Source organism: Mustela nigripes, chromosome 5, assembly GCF_022355385.1.
Source record: "Mustela nigripes isolate SB6536 chromosome 5, MUSNIG.SB6536, whole genome shotgun sequence".
Taxonomy (NCBI): Eukaryota; Metazoa; Chordata; class Mammalia; order Carnivora; family Mustelidae; genus Mustela; species Mustela nigripes.
Window position 1 is genome coordinate 93,364,112 of NC_081561.1, and position 15,845 is coordinate 93,379,956.

The following is a 15,845-nucleotide window of genomic DNA, read 5'->3' on the forward strand; positions in this document are numbered from 1 at the left end:
ATTTTTATGAAGAGTTTGGAAAAAATCACTGGATGCAGCACTTACTTCATTATCGGAAGCTGGGAAACAGAAGGCGTAACATGCCTTTGTAGTTCTGAGTACAGACTTAGGGATGTGGCAAATACAAACAAAATGGTCTTCCAAGAAACTAAACACAGGTAATTGCCATAGACATACTCTAAATAAACTGTTAATAAAGTGAGGAGAAGCTAGATTTCTAAGGAAATTTGGGGACATATATTTGCTCCATAAGGCAATGGAGGGGTCACTGATTGTAATTGTGCTGGGATACAAATCACAGATCTGCAAAGATCTCACACGTACTAAACCGGTCCTTGGTATCAGGGGTGTGGAGTATAAATAAGAACAGGTTTCCAGGAGACACGAAGATACCAAAGGGCTTTAGAAGAAGACCCTTAAGACTGAAGGGGTGGGTTATTTGTTCAGAAGAAAGACAAGGTTAAACGAACAATTTCCTAACAATAGACACCTACACAAAGGATCATTATACAGAGAAAGAAGGCTAACCTTTATTTCTAGTTTGCAAAAACAGGAGCTGCATACGTGAGCTGCAGCACAAAGGATTCAGTTTCACTATATCTATTTAACAAACAAAATCAGTCTTAAGTCACTGATACTAAATAATGGAATAGAATCCGAGGGATGATGTGGGACCTTCAAAGACAAGAACGTGTGTCTCTGAAAGGCTGGCTGAAGGCAAGGAAAGACTTAAGTTCTCGTGCTATTTTCTGTGATACTGAGTGTTCTAGAATTCAGATGCAACACTGCACACCTATCACAAGACTAGGAATTCTCCTCAGATTACCAATTACCTGCAAACTCCTCCTCTAAAGGAAGGCTTTTAAGTGGTTCATATTCAACACTTAATGTGATAACATTCTTGTGGGGTTCACAATATAATAGATACATGGAGAGTCTCAAAAATTTTATAAAATATGTTAATTGGTCCTACTTTGAAGAAATATTATTAAAGATTAAATTTCCTTTACTAGAGTAGACAGGCTCAAAGTGCATTGCTTATACTGTACCGTTTTAATGACATTACATTTTTCTTTTGATATGCCAGTTAAAAATGATGAAATGACATGTTATTGGGGCGATTTTGCTTAAATTCTAGAAAAACTAAAATTACTTTTTAAAGTAGCCTCCATGCCCAACATGGGGCTCAAACTCAGGACTCTAAGATTTAAAAACTCACATGCTCTGACTCACATGAGTCAGCCAGGTGCCCCTGAAAAATATTTTTTATTTAATTTAACTATGTTAGGGGCGCCTGGGTGGCTCAGTGGGTTAAAGCCTCTACCTTCAGCTCAGGACATGATTCCAGGGTCCTGGGATCGAGCCCTGCATCCAGCTCTCTGCTCGGCAGGAAGCCTGCTTCCTCCTCTCTCTCTGCCTGCCTCTCTGCCTACTTGTGATCTATGTCTGTCAAATAAATAAATAAAATCTTAAAAAAAATTAACTATGTTAAATTAAGATTAGTTTAATTAATTGAATGATTAAGGTCATTTAGCATAGGTGATTTTGGCATTTCAAAAAAGCTATTCTGGAGTTTAATAAACAAAGAATTTAAGTACACTAAATCCAGTAAATGAGAGCAGAAGAAGATTTAAAAGACACTGTTCCTCTGTCCACTTGAAAGGGCAGGTTAAGTTGATAGCTAATTAATCATGCTTTGCTCAATTCCATTCCTAACTAGTTTGATGAATACTGTGAGTTTGATAATTATTCATAAAATATTTGTGGTTACATGCTCAATTATCATGTTGCTAGTTTTTAGTTTGTTGTTATTACTATGACCTGAAAAGAAGGAATCCCTAAAAACCAAACAGATGGATCATTCTGCCGCAATCACACACTAAGAGAAAAACTGAAACTACAATAAACAGTGAAGCTATCTGGGTTTAAGGCAAAGGATTACGGAATTAGCATATGTATTTTACATTGTATCTACCCCATCTCTTCAGTCCTAATAAACTCACTTGGATTCACCTAACAGAGAATGCTTCCCCAGAGCCAAACACACTGAAACTCTTGAAGGATTGTTATGATCTCATTTCTTCTCACGGGTTCATTAGTACAGCAGCCACTTCAGAACTATTTGTGAGCACAGTGATGGTTCAGAAAATACAAAATGATTGAAGTAGGAAACTTGGCTTTGTTTGCAGCCAAGAAGATGTGGCATTAGATCTGTATTTGTGTTGAACGACTGTCTGGAAGAATTACCACAACTGGGGCGTCTGGGTGGCTCAGTGGGTTAAAGCCTCTGCCTTCGGCTCAGGTTATGATCCCAGGGTCCTGGGATAGAGCCCCACATTGGGCTTTCTGCTCAACAGGGAGCCTGCTTCCCCCCCTCTCTCTCTGCCTGCTCTCTGCCTACTCATGATCTCTGTCAAATAAATAAATAAAATCTTAAAAAAAAAATTACCACAACTGTTTTGAAGAAATAATGTCTATAAAATATGGAATCTTACAGTATAAACAATTTTGACACCTTTTGTTGAGAGACCAAAACAAAAAAAAAAACAAGAAAATAGACTGTATGTTGTTTGGCTCAGAAATTAACAAATCCCCAAATTTCAATTTCCACTAAAATATTTATTTAATGATATCTTACAGAAATAAATAAGAACAGTTTTTCTCTAATACAGATAGGTATTATTTATATATATATTTTTTTCCTTTTTTACAAAATCGAAGCATATCAAATTGTTTTCCCTAAAACTTTAGCTCAAAAAGGAATACTAGGAAACAAACAGAAATACTGAAATACGCTCATCATTAAATTACAACCATGGGCCCTTCTGAATCTCAGCATGACTTAAGATTTAGAGAAAGACCATGAGACTGGGAGTCAGGGGACCTGGGCTCCACTCCTTCCTTGCTACGTGCCATAAGCACAGTTCTCTGTATTTCTGAACCTTGGTTCTCTACCTTTAGAAGGGGAATGTTATTAGTTATATCAACTTCACAGGATTGTTGGGCAAATTAAAGCTGAATGTGAATGTACAGGAAAGCTCTTCATAATATGTAAAGAGCTACAAAAATAATAGTTTTGTTTAATTTCATATAAAAGAATCAATGCATATCTTCCTTCAACTGCAGAATAAGCACCAGAAATGTGTGTGTATTTTCTTCAGTTGAATTATGTCACCCTATAAGCCTAGAATAAGAAAATGCACCTTAACTAAGCACCAAAGCTTCTTGGACAAATGTGATAGAAGGGATATTTCTATTACAGTTTTCTGGGCAGCTAAGTAGGAGCTAATGAGTCCTGAGGGTCATTTAAAACTCTGAAGGCTCAAAGAAAACAAAACAAGAACATTTGTATTACATCAAATGGCTAGGATAAAACAAGCTACTCATTATTTAGTGATTTAAAAGTCCATTAATTCTTCACAGAAGAAGAAACACTCAGTTGTTATCGGTTACAATTATTTGCTTATGTAAATACGACATTCTCTTGTTCCAAAGATCAAATACTAGTCCTTGAGAGAGGTCCTAGTGAAATAAAATAACAAATATCACAAATTTAGATATTAGTGGTTAAAAGTCTAGTTTCCAAGGACACAGGAAAAGAAACCATGACATCAGTATAATAATTATTTAAAAAAAAAAAAAAGCAAAACCCTGCCATACTTCCATGTTATAATGATTAAGAGCTAAAATTATAAAAATTGCAATATTTACAGAAACATCAGTCTTAAAGTATGTAAAAGCAATAAGGAAAATTAAAAGTAGAGAAAGCAGTTTAGCTAACTTTATGATAAACATGAATACACTTAAAATGCTATTTAAAGTTCACTGCTTACACCGACACTACTTAACACATCACAGAAATAAGAAAAGTGTTCAATGTTTCAATTTTTAGTAGCAACATATAGAGAAAATAAATTCTTGTCTAATATTAACTTATTGTTAGGAATTGTATTACTGTAAAGTTACTATGCATGGAGTTATAGTCTAAAGCTACTTAAATAACTAGGAGTTAATATAATTCACCATCCACTTAAAATATTACTACCAAGATACTGGTGAATCATGTGCTAAAGATACTGAAGGCCCTTCCAAAACTGAGATTTAAGTGGGTCAAATATACCAGGTAGTACCAAGCTAGACAAGTTTAATTTCTCCCTTACTCCAACTCTTTTCAAGAGTGATCTTATCAAAAGTACACATTACCTCTTAATTCTCTTGCCTCATCAGATACAGATATTCTTTGGGACAAAAATAAATGTTTTCCCAGGAGTGTAAAATTAAAAATCTTTATAGATCTTTTGGAAACAAGACACCTGGAAAGGACTCAGTAACTACTAGGACACCGTACAACTGAAAAAAGAAAGAAATTCATCCAAAGAAGAATAGTATTTACTGACATCTACTGGATTTTTTACTTATAACTTTGCTCTATAAGCTATGAAAATTTTAAATACATCAAAGTCTGTGGACTGAACCAAGTGTACTTCATTCAAGTTCTTCAGTTTCTTTGGTAAAAAGGTCTGCCAGATCAGCCAAAGTTAAGACGGAGGCCTCTGGATGCTTCACTGATGAGTTTGTGTGACTGTAGGATTTTTCCAAGTGAGTAGAGTCAGAAAGAAACCAAGGAACAAATGATTACATTTGTGTTATATTTATTAAGACATAATGATAACATGAAAACATTCCCTCGTCAGTATTTGTGAGAGCCACATGAACCTCCAAGGACAAAGTCAGTAATAGGATCACTATTACACCTCATCAAAACTAGCCAAGACTTCTGTATAGCACTTTCCGGCTTTGTTACAAAAATGTCCTTTTCTCTCCACAATTCCTAAAACAAAGAAACAAAACCCATACCAACTGCTTCTAAGGCTCTCACTTTAGAATGTGCCTTCTTACTTCCCAAAGTTATTGTATTTCAAGAGAACTTCAACAGCTCTTCTAACTGCTATTTTATTTAAGCAGCTTAACTATAATCGCTGGATTCTGTTACACATGGAAACAACATTGACAATAAAAAGCCTCATGTCTGATGCAAACAGCTTTCATAGTAGACTCTCTGCTTCCCATAAACTATCAATGGAAGATTTCTGGTTTCCAATTGCTTTTTCGCTATGCACAGTGCCTCCATAGAGACATCCCCCACAAGGCAATCATTCCTCTGTATCTGCCAACCATACCTATCTCGTAAGGATGTACTGAAGCACTGATTTATGTTTTCAAAATGACTTGGAAGAAATTTACGGAATACATATTAGAAAGTTTTACAGTTCTAAAATTAAGTTTTTAACATTAAGCCTCCTCTGGTCTCCCCGCTTCTGTTCTGCCTTTGGAATGAATATCAAAATCACCAGCTGAGTTTAAGTCCAGATCTTTCTATGTGCACGTGACTGACATGTGTGATGTATAAAGCAACACTGTTAAGTTTCCTTTTATAGACATCCGAATTTTAGGGTGGGCATAAAGATAGATTTCTTTAAAAAGTAATCCAGTACGGCAAAGAAATGTAGGGCGGTTTAAATATTTTTAAACATTATAATCACTATTAATATATGAAATCAAATATAGGATGTCTAAAGCATTAACTGGGAAATTCTAGATAGGTAAAATGTCCTATCTTGCTTTTAAAAGTATCTGGTCATCTAAGTGAAGGAGGCCCAAACACTTGCATAACCGTATACAAACCGCAAACACCCATGAGCTGGTAGGAAATTGTTACCGACCTCTTCTCAGCAGTTTTCAGCATTGCTTGCATTCTTTCTTCTATTGTTGCCTTAATTAAGAATCTGTGTACAATGGTAGGTCTAGAAGGCACATAATAATGATAAGGTTAAAAACCTCTTAAAACCAACTAGAACAAAGAAGACTTCCCCTATTATATGCTATATTCATCAGTCATGTGGTGCCCACTGCGACAGCTGCTAATCAAGGTGCTGGGGGCGGGGTCAGCAGTGAATAAAACTAGTCTTAATGAACTAACATTCTAATGAAGGGAAACGCACAATAAACACAGAAACTGGATGGTACGGATAACGCCATGAGGAAGCTCACGTATGAGCTGCGACACGACTAATGGGAATGAGGCTACTAAGCCAAGAAGCAGAAGAGCATCCCAACAGAAGCAACAAGAACCAAAGGCAAGCTCTGGGGGAAGAGAACATGCTTAGAACAAGCCTAAAATGCTCAAAGGCCAGAAAGAAGCCCTGCAGGGCAGAAGTGTATTGTAACGGAGGGCTAGAGAGTAGAAGTGAGATTGGAGAGCAGCAGGGAGCACATGCTGTAGGGTCTGGAGGGATATGGCAGGAATCTGGATTTTATTGTGATTATGAGGGGAAGCCATCTGTGGGTTTTATGCATGATCTGATTTATACTTGAGTTTGCTTTAGACATCACTTTGGCTATTATATGGGTGATGGACTGTTAGGTAGCAGAAGTGAAGGCCAAGAAGCCAGTTAAGGAGTTCTGCAGGAGTCCAGGTAAGAGGGTAGGCTGTGCTCTGGTTGTATCAGTGGAAACACTAAGTAGCAGGAAGTCTGGAGTATCTTTTCCAGGTAGTGTTGGCAAGACTTCAGTGACGGTTTCGATGTGTGGCATGAAAAGAGGAAGCATAGAAAAGCCCTAGATTTATGGTCTGAGAAACTACAGATGAGAGAGTCAGATTATAAGATGGGGAGGGCTGGGGGGGTGGGAGTACAGTGGGAATACACTTTCTTTTACCATGTTCGACTTTACCATGAGTTTTCCATTAGCCAGGTATCCAAGGGGAGGGGCAGTCCAGATGTGTGTGAAGCAACAGAACGGGGTATGTGAGTCTGAGGCAGGAGCTGAAGGGGCATGTCTGGACTGGGGACAAATGTCTGAGAGTCATCCACATGTAAATGCTACTTAAAGCTCTAGGACTGGATAAGCTCATCTAGGAAGTGTGGGTGAGAACAAAATCCTCAGGGACCACGGGCAAGAAGCAGGTTATTAATAACATGAACTTCATTTCCGTGGTACAGTGAGGACAAAGCCCAAACAGAAAGGCTGAGAGGGGAGGGTTAAGGAAGGGGAGGTGGTGGTGGAAGGTAGGGGAGTGTTTTTGAAGACAGATAATATTAAGACATATTTATGTGGTCATGTATTACAAGAGGAATGTCCTTGAGAATATGAGAAGGGATGGGACCCATGACATTGGAATGGCTGGCTTTTCAAAAAAAAAAAAAAAAGGGACACTTCTCCCACTGTAATAAAAGGGAAGGACGTACTGTGCCTTTCTGCTTATTGCTACAGATGAAATATCTATACCCCTACCTACAACCACTCATGCGCTCGACATTATTCCGGCACTCTTTCCTCACTCTTGCTTCACTCGTTCTCTGTTTCTAATGAATCACTCCATTATTTCTTCCATATGAAAGGAAACAACAACAACAACAGACCTCCTGATCCCATACTCTTCCTTTTCTCTGCTCTTTGCAGCAAAACTGTTCAAAATACAAGTCCTACCAGAGATAAAGAGGCAGGAGTGCACCGTGCTTAGAAGCAGGGACTGGCGAGGCAGAGCAGCTGTGTTTGAAACCCGCTAGCAGTTTTGCTGGCTATGTGACCTTGGACAAGTTACTTAACCCCTCCGTTAGGTGTTTATTAATAAATAAATAAATAAATAAATAAATAAAATCCTCTTCTCTCTGATACTCACATCAGGACATCGCCTCCACCACTACGATCTCTATGCTGCTAAATCTATGGGTCAATTCTTGATCTTTATCTTACTTGACTTCAGGAATATTTCTTCTGGTTTTCTTCCTTACTCATTGTTTGATCTTTATCTGTTACCTTGGCAGGTTCCTTCTCTTCTCCCACAGCCTTCAACTTTGTGTGCTCTGGAGTCCAGTCCCTGGTCCTCTTCTCTACCTACACCTATTCCTTAGGTAATCTCACTCAGTCCTGAGACTTGAAAATACCATTTTATGCCATTGACTTTCAAATGTATCTCTAGCACAGACTTCTGAACTTGGACTTGTATATACAATTACAGAATAGCTATCTCCATTTGTAATAAATACCGGGTAAACATCTCAAATTTCTATTTAAAATACGCTTCTGTTTCCCTCACCAAACCTGCTCTACTCTGTAGTCTTCCCCAGCTCAGCTGAAAGCTACCTCATCTTCCAGTTATCTAGGTCAAAAACCACGGTACTGACCTTGACTTGCTCACGACCCATGTCCAGTCTATCCACACGTAACTACTGCTTCTACCTTTGAAATATGTCTAGAACCTGATCACTTCTTGCCATTTCCACTGCTGCTACCATGGTCCAGGTTGCCCTTAACTCTTAACCAGGACTATACAGCAGTGTCTTAACTGTTCTCCCTGCTTCCAGTCTCCTGGCCCTGCACATAGCACTCAAGAGTGATTCTCTCAAAGCTTAAGTTAGAACTTGTTGCTTCTTTGCTCAAAGACTTGCACTGGCTCCTTATCTTACATACACAGTGAAAGCAAGGTCCTCATAGCGACCTCCTAGGCCCTATAAAACCCCCTCTCCTACTTTCTAACTTCATCTCCTATTTTCTCCTCTTTGCTTATTCTGCTTTAGCAACTCTGGCTCCTTGCTATTCCTCAAATGTACCTCCTGACCGAGTCTTTGCACTGTGTGTGATCTTTGCTTGAATATTATACCCAATGACATTTGCATGGCTTTCTCAGCTCTTTCAAGTCCTTGTTCAGATGTTAACTTTCCCACAAAAGCTCGCATGCCAGGTGGTTCAGTGGGTTAAGCTTCTGACTCTTGATTTTGGCTCAGGTCACGATCTCAGGGTTGGGAGATCAAGCCCCAAGTTGGGCTCTGTGGAGCCTGCTTAAGATTCTGTTTCTCCCTCTGCTCCTCCCCCCTCTTTATTTTTCTCCCTCGCTAAAAAAGTATCTTTTATGCCAACCTGCTCAGCCAAATATATATTTTTTTCTCTTTTAAACAGAGATCAAGACCTGAACTGAGATCAAGAGTCAGACATTTACTCAACTGGGCCACTCAGGGGCCCCTAGCCAAATCTTAATCCTCCTTACCCTGCTCTACTTTTCAAGCTCCTAACAGCATATATTTTACTTACATTATTGTTTACTATCTGTCTCTCTACCAACTGTCATAACTAGAAATTAAGTTCCATGAGGGGATCTCAGAAGGTGTTCAATAAAAATTTATTGAATAAATATGGGGGTATTGATGCAGGTAAACTGTTCAAACTGGTGATGAAAAGATGAGACCTTATTTGTTTTCCATGTATGAGACAAGACTTTCATCAGTGGGGCAGGAAGTTATAGAAGACTTTTACAATAGCCTCTTTAGAAAGTGGAAAAGTTTATCTACTAGGGAAGCACGGGTAATGCTGAATGGCCTTTTTAGACTGTGGTCTTACATCTGACCAGAATCCAGTCTACGCTTTGGAAAACACTGATAAGAAAAGAAAGCGGTATTTAAAAATATAAGAAAAAAAAAAAAACACCAAAAAACAAAAACCAAATAACCCCCCAAACCAAATAAAATATAACTGCATTTTAAATGACACTCCATGGTACTTAGAACAAGTGTGTTTATTACAGTTATGTTACTTTGCCATTATTTTACTACAGGTTTGTTTGATGAACATGTCTCTTCTGCTGAAAACTAAAGTCCTCATTTATTATCCAGGCAACTGCTTCCAGAGCAATCCAGTTTTTTCAGTAGGTCATACGAAGATGGCATCTATTGTCACTCCTCTCCACATACTCTATACCTCAGCAATTCCAAACTCCTTATGGCCCCTAGGAAAATCATGGTGTTTATCTCTTCTGCGTTCTTGCACATGCAACTCTCTCTTTAGCTGTGTGAGCACCTTTTCCAGCCCAGCTTTGAAAGAACTTTTCCTTTAAGATTCAACAAAATGAAGCCTTTCCTAACTCTCTAGGCATAACTGACCACTCCCTTCTTTTATTATCACAGTACTTCTTTGTATTTTTGTACACTCTATTGCCATATTTCTTGTACTACACAGTGACCTCCTTGGGGGAACAGATTATGTCTTCCTCAATTTGAGTCTTCGGTATCTAGCATAATGAGTGACATATAGTTGCCACTCAATATTTATTTAATGACTACTCAATATGGGTGTTTTTTAAACATTCAAGGTATCTAACATCTAGGAGGTAATACACTAAGAGGTCTTATGAAAGATAACTGTCTATTTTGATATTTGAATAAAAGTAGTAGCTATTACACATTATACACTATTAGGTTTGGGCCCAGTATTAGGCTGAGCCTTAACTAAAACTAAATATGTCTTAGAATAGACCTAAGGGACTGACTTTTTCTAAGAGGAAGAATTTAAAAAGGAGTCATGAATGAAATATGCCTTCTTTTAAATTCAGGTTATTTTACACAATCAAAAATCAATTCTTTCAAAGTCATGATGGATGCCTTCAACTCTGCAGCTATCTTAAATATTTTAAGGAGGTGATCAGGATAGACTGAAGGGGGAAAGACAAATATCTGGGAGAATTTGGGGATTTGCTGTTTGGAGGAGGGATGGTTGGAAATCTCAAAATGTCTTTTGGTCATATACTTGAAAACTTAGTAAGTAAGTGATTAAAAATGAATAGGTTGTAATAAACATAAATGAGTTTAAATACCAATTTTTATCTTAGACACATGAAGCAAATGTAACTGATGCTAATTTTAGTTCTTACTTTGTTTGTCCAATTCGGTGCACCCTCCCAATGGCCTGAAGCTCATGGGCAGGGTTCAGTATGGGCTCCACCAAGAGAACATGAGTTGCTTCAATGATAGTTAATCCATTAGAACCTGTGTGCAGGGGCAGCAGCAAAATATTGATTTGAGGATCATGTTTAAATGCTGAAAGGTTCTCCTAAAAAAGAGAAAGGTACATTTAAATTTTAGTTGGCTCACTTAAAAGTAAGAGCAGTATATTATAGGTCTTATTAAGAACCACAATAGGGGCGCCTGGGTGGCTCAGTGGGTTAAGCCTCTGCCTTTGGCTTGGGTCGTGGTCTCGGGGTCCTGGGATCGAGCCCCACATGGGGCTCTCTGCTCGGCGGGGAGCCTGCTTCCCCCATCTCTCTCTGCCTGCCTCTCTGCCTACTTGTGATCTCTCTCTCTGTCAAATAAATAAATAAAATATTAAAAAAAAAAAGAACCATAATAGAATCCAGGTCATTGTGAAATTAACAATTAAGACAATTAAATGTAAAATGACCAATTTTAGAAAACGTAAACTTGTTGCTTGACTTCATGAGGAGAAGTGTCACATAAGCTCCCTTGTTTTTTATGATACAATGGAAGCACAAGATACATGTATGTGATATATGCAAATTAAACTATATGAGCTTGGAGGGAAAAGAGAGAGAGAACGAGAGAATGTGTCAGAATGAGGATGAGAAGAGACATGAATCTGCTATGTTTTCACTTGGTCTTCTTTGTATTTTTGTCTCTTACGGTGTACACCTATTGTTGTACTGAGTGTAACATAAGGAATTTGACCATACAGAGTTCTGCCTGACAGTGTCTTGAGGACCTAATCCCAGCATGAGGGGCCTGTCCATTCAACAGGTGTATTGTTGGCCATCTTTTCCTTTATTGAAGCAAATGACCTCAAGTCAGAAGATCTTAGAAAAAAAAAAAATCTTGCTATGGGTATAAATGGATAGAATATAATTACAGTTTCTCTACTTTGCTTTTGAATGTCAATTATATAATGAACCAGTAACTGAAACCCTTACACAAGACAATAAATCCAAGTAAACTTTTAATAGCAGTTTCAATTTGCAACTAAATTCACCGCCCCCCAAAAAGCAAGAAAAATCCTGACATACCTGAAATGTCTTAACACGACTGATCTGAGCAAATTCCATGTTGTTATCAGTGAGGGCTTTTGAAATAATGTCTAATACATCTTGCCACTAAAATACATCAAACAGTAAGAAAACAAATATTTACACATAGCTTTCACATAAAAAGGAGTTGAAAAGGAACTATATCCAAATAACTTTTGTACCTCAGAATTAAGAAAACATAAAAACAAACCTTCGAATGTGGTTCCATCAATATTATTTCATACTATCAAAAGGATAGTGTTTTTTTCCCTTGTTTGTTTTAAATCAAATGCTGGTTAAAGATGGGATAAAAGATATGCGTGTCTTTGTGAACTGAATTAAGATAAATATAAATAATAGAAAGTAAATAATGGAGTGCTTAATGGATATAACTGCTTACCTTTTAAAAACTAGAATTTTTACTCAATATTTTATTCAGTGGGTTACTTTAACTTTCTTTTTCTCAAGCAACAAATTTTACTTGTGAAATGACTTTCGACATTATAGATTTAATTTTTAACATATTAATATTAGAAAGGCCCCATGAAACATATTAATAGGAAATGTACCTATAGAAATTGCCTTATAAAATACTGTAATTTTTAATATATTAATATTAGAAAGGCCCCATTAAACATATTAATAGGAAATGTACCTATAGAAATTGCCTTATAAAATACTGTAATTTTTAACGTATTAATATTAGAAAGGCCCCATGAAACATATTAATAGGAAATATACCTATAGAAATTGCTTTATAAAACATCACCAAATTTCTCTGAAAATAATTCTATCTTATGGACATAGAAAAAAAAAAGAACATGGAAAATCTAGCGGTAATTCTAAATCTCAACTATATTATGGTGAACATTACACACAAGTTCTCAGATATAAATTGATCAGAGACAGAAAGCCAGTCTGAGCTAAGACTCAGGATAAAAGCATTGACCGTACCGTTGAGAAGACGAGTGCTTTGGCGCCTGGGTCTCTAAGCTGGATTCTCATCAGAGTTCTGACCACAGCTTCCACTTTTGTAGAATGGCTACCCTTTGAACACAAACAAGGAAACATGTCACTAATAAAATCTAGTTTATAATAGAAAAGGAAACCAATGTAAAGCATTTGAATTACCAAAACTACATGTGTATCAAAACAATCAGGTACATATGTGTTTACTTTTCTTTATTTTGTATTTGCTGGAAATTTTCTTTAGCCTCAAACTGTAGATGCTATAAAACTTACACCCCAAGAAAACTAAATACGAAACGCATCAGCAAGTCATATAGTGACATGACTCTGAAGAGATTATTTTTAGTTAAAGTGGGTAAGGATTTGTAGTTACAAGATTTTCTTATTTCAGATAAGCAGAATTTATATTAGAAACACTTTTCACTTCAGATACCAGGGTATTAATACAATGAATCAAAACTCCAGTGTAAGTAAACTGTGAAGGATCCAACCTGGGAAAGATCCTTTATTACAAAGGATAGAGACAGAGGTAGAAACGACACCTACTTGGAAAGCAGCAGATTTCTACAAAGCTAGATAAACACTCAATGAGTGGTTTTTTGCATTTTCTATAACCATTTCATCATAAAAGTATGAAAAGAAAGAAAGTGAAGAAATAACAAAATGAGGAAATGAGCAAATGTTTTTGTAGCCTTCATAGAGAAAGTTTTCCTCCTGGAATGCTCTGGGAGATGGCAATGGCATGAAGATATTAAGGGCATGGGATTTTGAGACAAATCTAAATTCAAAATTGACCAACCAGTTACACATTTTGCTGGTTATGCAGACTACTCTTTCCAAGGCTTAGTTCCCTAATCTGTCAAACAGGGATGGTAATTCTATTTCCAAAGATTGTTAAAATGGCTAAATGAGAGAAATACTTGTATAGCATTTAAATGAACACTTGGCAGAGCAGATACTCAGTAACTTCTTATCTTTCTAAGACATTAAGTATGAGCACAGATAATGACACAGATAATCTCACGAGAGCAGATCTAACCAAAAAGAAGTAAAAATATTCCCACAGCAGCATTACTCTTCTCCTCAATCCGAATCCTTGCACCACTTTTACAGAGACAGTCACAGGTAAAATATATCAATGAAACAAGAAAGAAAGGCGTATCAATTTGAAGTTAGCAAGACAGAATTATGGAACAAGTTTTAAAACCCTAAAACTAAAATCCTGAGTCTATATAATTATTTTTCTGGTACGCAGATTGTCAATCACACTGGAAAGGTTAAAAAATATAAAGAATCTGTTTCAGTATAAAGTGTCTTAAATAGAGCAAAATGTGTCTCCAATGAGAGAAAGCAGGAAATCAGCATGATGTATTGTTTAATGAGTTTAGAGAGAAACATTCATATCCCTTGCGAGGTCTCATTTTCAAAAATATTTTCAAATGAAATACCATAACTATGAAACCTTCCATCTATTAAGCTGCTTCTTACGAAAAGTTCAAAAGAAAACATAGCAATAACCTTTTATAAGCAAGATTTCAAACTAGAGTGCTAACTCTGTGAAGGAAAAGACCAGAACATCAGCTTTTATCAAAATTTGGACAGTTCAGTGGTAACTTTCAATGACTCCTTGCAAATGTCACAGCTTGGAACCATTTGGTCCTAGTCCAGTTACTTACACTATGAAAGAATAATAAGCGTAGAAATCCAAAGCTCCACTTGGCAGAAAGCTACATGGGGAGTGAGACTACCTTAATAACCTTTTCTTCCACTTGGACAGAAGTGGTCACTGACAGTAAGAACAACGGATGGCCTTCTTAGTGGGTGGCCCACGTATACTGGCAGGTCTTGGTTTGAGCATGCAGGCCATGCATAACTTTAAAAAAACAAATCCAATAAATGCACAATCCTTATGTTAGGCTAATCTGTTAAGGTAGTTTTTGTCAAGACAAATCATTTCCTATATTAAACTACCTGAAGACATTTAAATTATCATAAATTGTCATTAAAATTGTTGCCTCCCAGTTGCAAGAAGATATGTTTTTTTTTTTTTTTAAAAGATTTACTTATTTACTAGAGAGAGAGAGAGCACATGTGTGCGTATGTGTTGGGGAAGGGACAGAGGGAGAGGGCGAGAGTCTTAAGCAGACTCTGCGTTGAACACAGAGCCCTACACAGGCCTCAATCCCACGACCCAGAGATCATGACCTAAGCCAAAACCAAGAGTCAGATGCTCAACTGATTATGCCACCTAGGCACCCCTGTTGAGTTTATTTTAATAACAATTCCCAATTTGTTGCTAAATCGAAAGAAAATGCTATGCACAATGAAGGATTACTGACCTAAGAAGTTAACACAGAATGCAGTAAGTTATAGGAGAAAACTGAATAGAAATTAGGTAAGGATCAAGTTTCTGTTTTATTTACTGTATCTATCACAAGCACATTTTGGATGACTTTAAAAAAATTACATAAAAGCAAAATAAGCTTATTGGATAACTAAGCTAACAGAAATACACAGAATTAAAGAAGTTAAATCCTTTTTTAAAGCCCTACCCTCTCAAAACACGATTAAGAATTGGCATTTATCCTGTTAGATTCCTTAGGCATTTTTGAAGCTTATATAAAAATACATATATATTCCACAAACATTTGTAAAAACATGTTTTATAAAGTGGCCTTTTAACTTGTATCTTAGTAATCTATTCATGTAGGACCTTTATTTTACTTCACCTCAACAGCTGCACATTTAGGGTATAACAATTTATTAAATATTTGGTTATTAACATCATTTAGATTCTTGCATTCATTTTGCTATTATAAACAATACTTCAGTGCTACTTGTTCTTATAGCTTTGGATGCATGTGAAGATATTTTTGTTGGATAGGCACATCCAAGTGGAATTGTTGGTTAAAGACTCAAAAAACTTACTAGATACTTGGATTTTGGAAGATTTTGGTGGATCAAATTGCCATCTAAAAATGCTGGAACTGGGGCACCTGGGTGGCTCAGTCAGTTAGGCATCTGCCTTCAG

The 15,845-nt window shown here is 36.9% G+C and overlaps 1 protein-coding gene across 4 annotated transcripts in view; it reads right to left on the reverse strand.

The window, feature by feature from the left end:
- Positions 1-4,063: 4,063 nt before the first annotated feature.
- SHPRH (SNF2 histone linker PHD RING helicase) overlaps positions 4,064-15,845 on the reverse strand; it is an 87,584-nt gene continuing 75,802 nt past the window's right edge. For 2 of the 4 annotated variants that reach the window (XM_059400890.1, XM_059400891.1), the window contains exons 26-30: positions 12,800-12,892; positions 11,846-11,932; positions 10,703-10,881; positions 5,724-5,804; positions 4,064-4,582 (exon numbers count right to left, since the gene is read on the reverse strand). In XM_059400890.1, coding sequence (XP_059256873.1) covers positions 4,486-4,582; positions 5,724-5,804; positions 10,703-10,881; positions 11,846-11,932; positions 12,800-12,892 — 537 coding nt within the window. In that variant the 3' untranslated portion in view covers positions 4,064-4,485. The other 2 variants (XM_059400892.1, XM_059400893.1) reach the window with 2 other exon arrangements.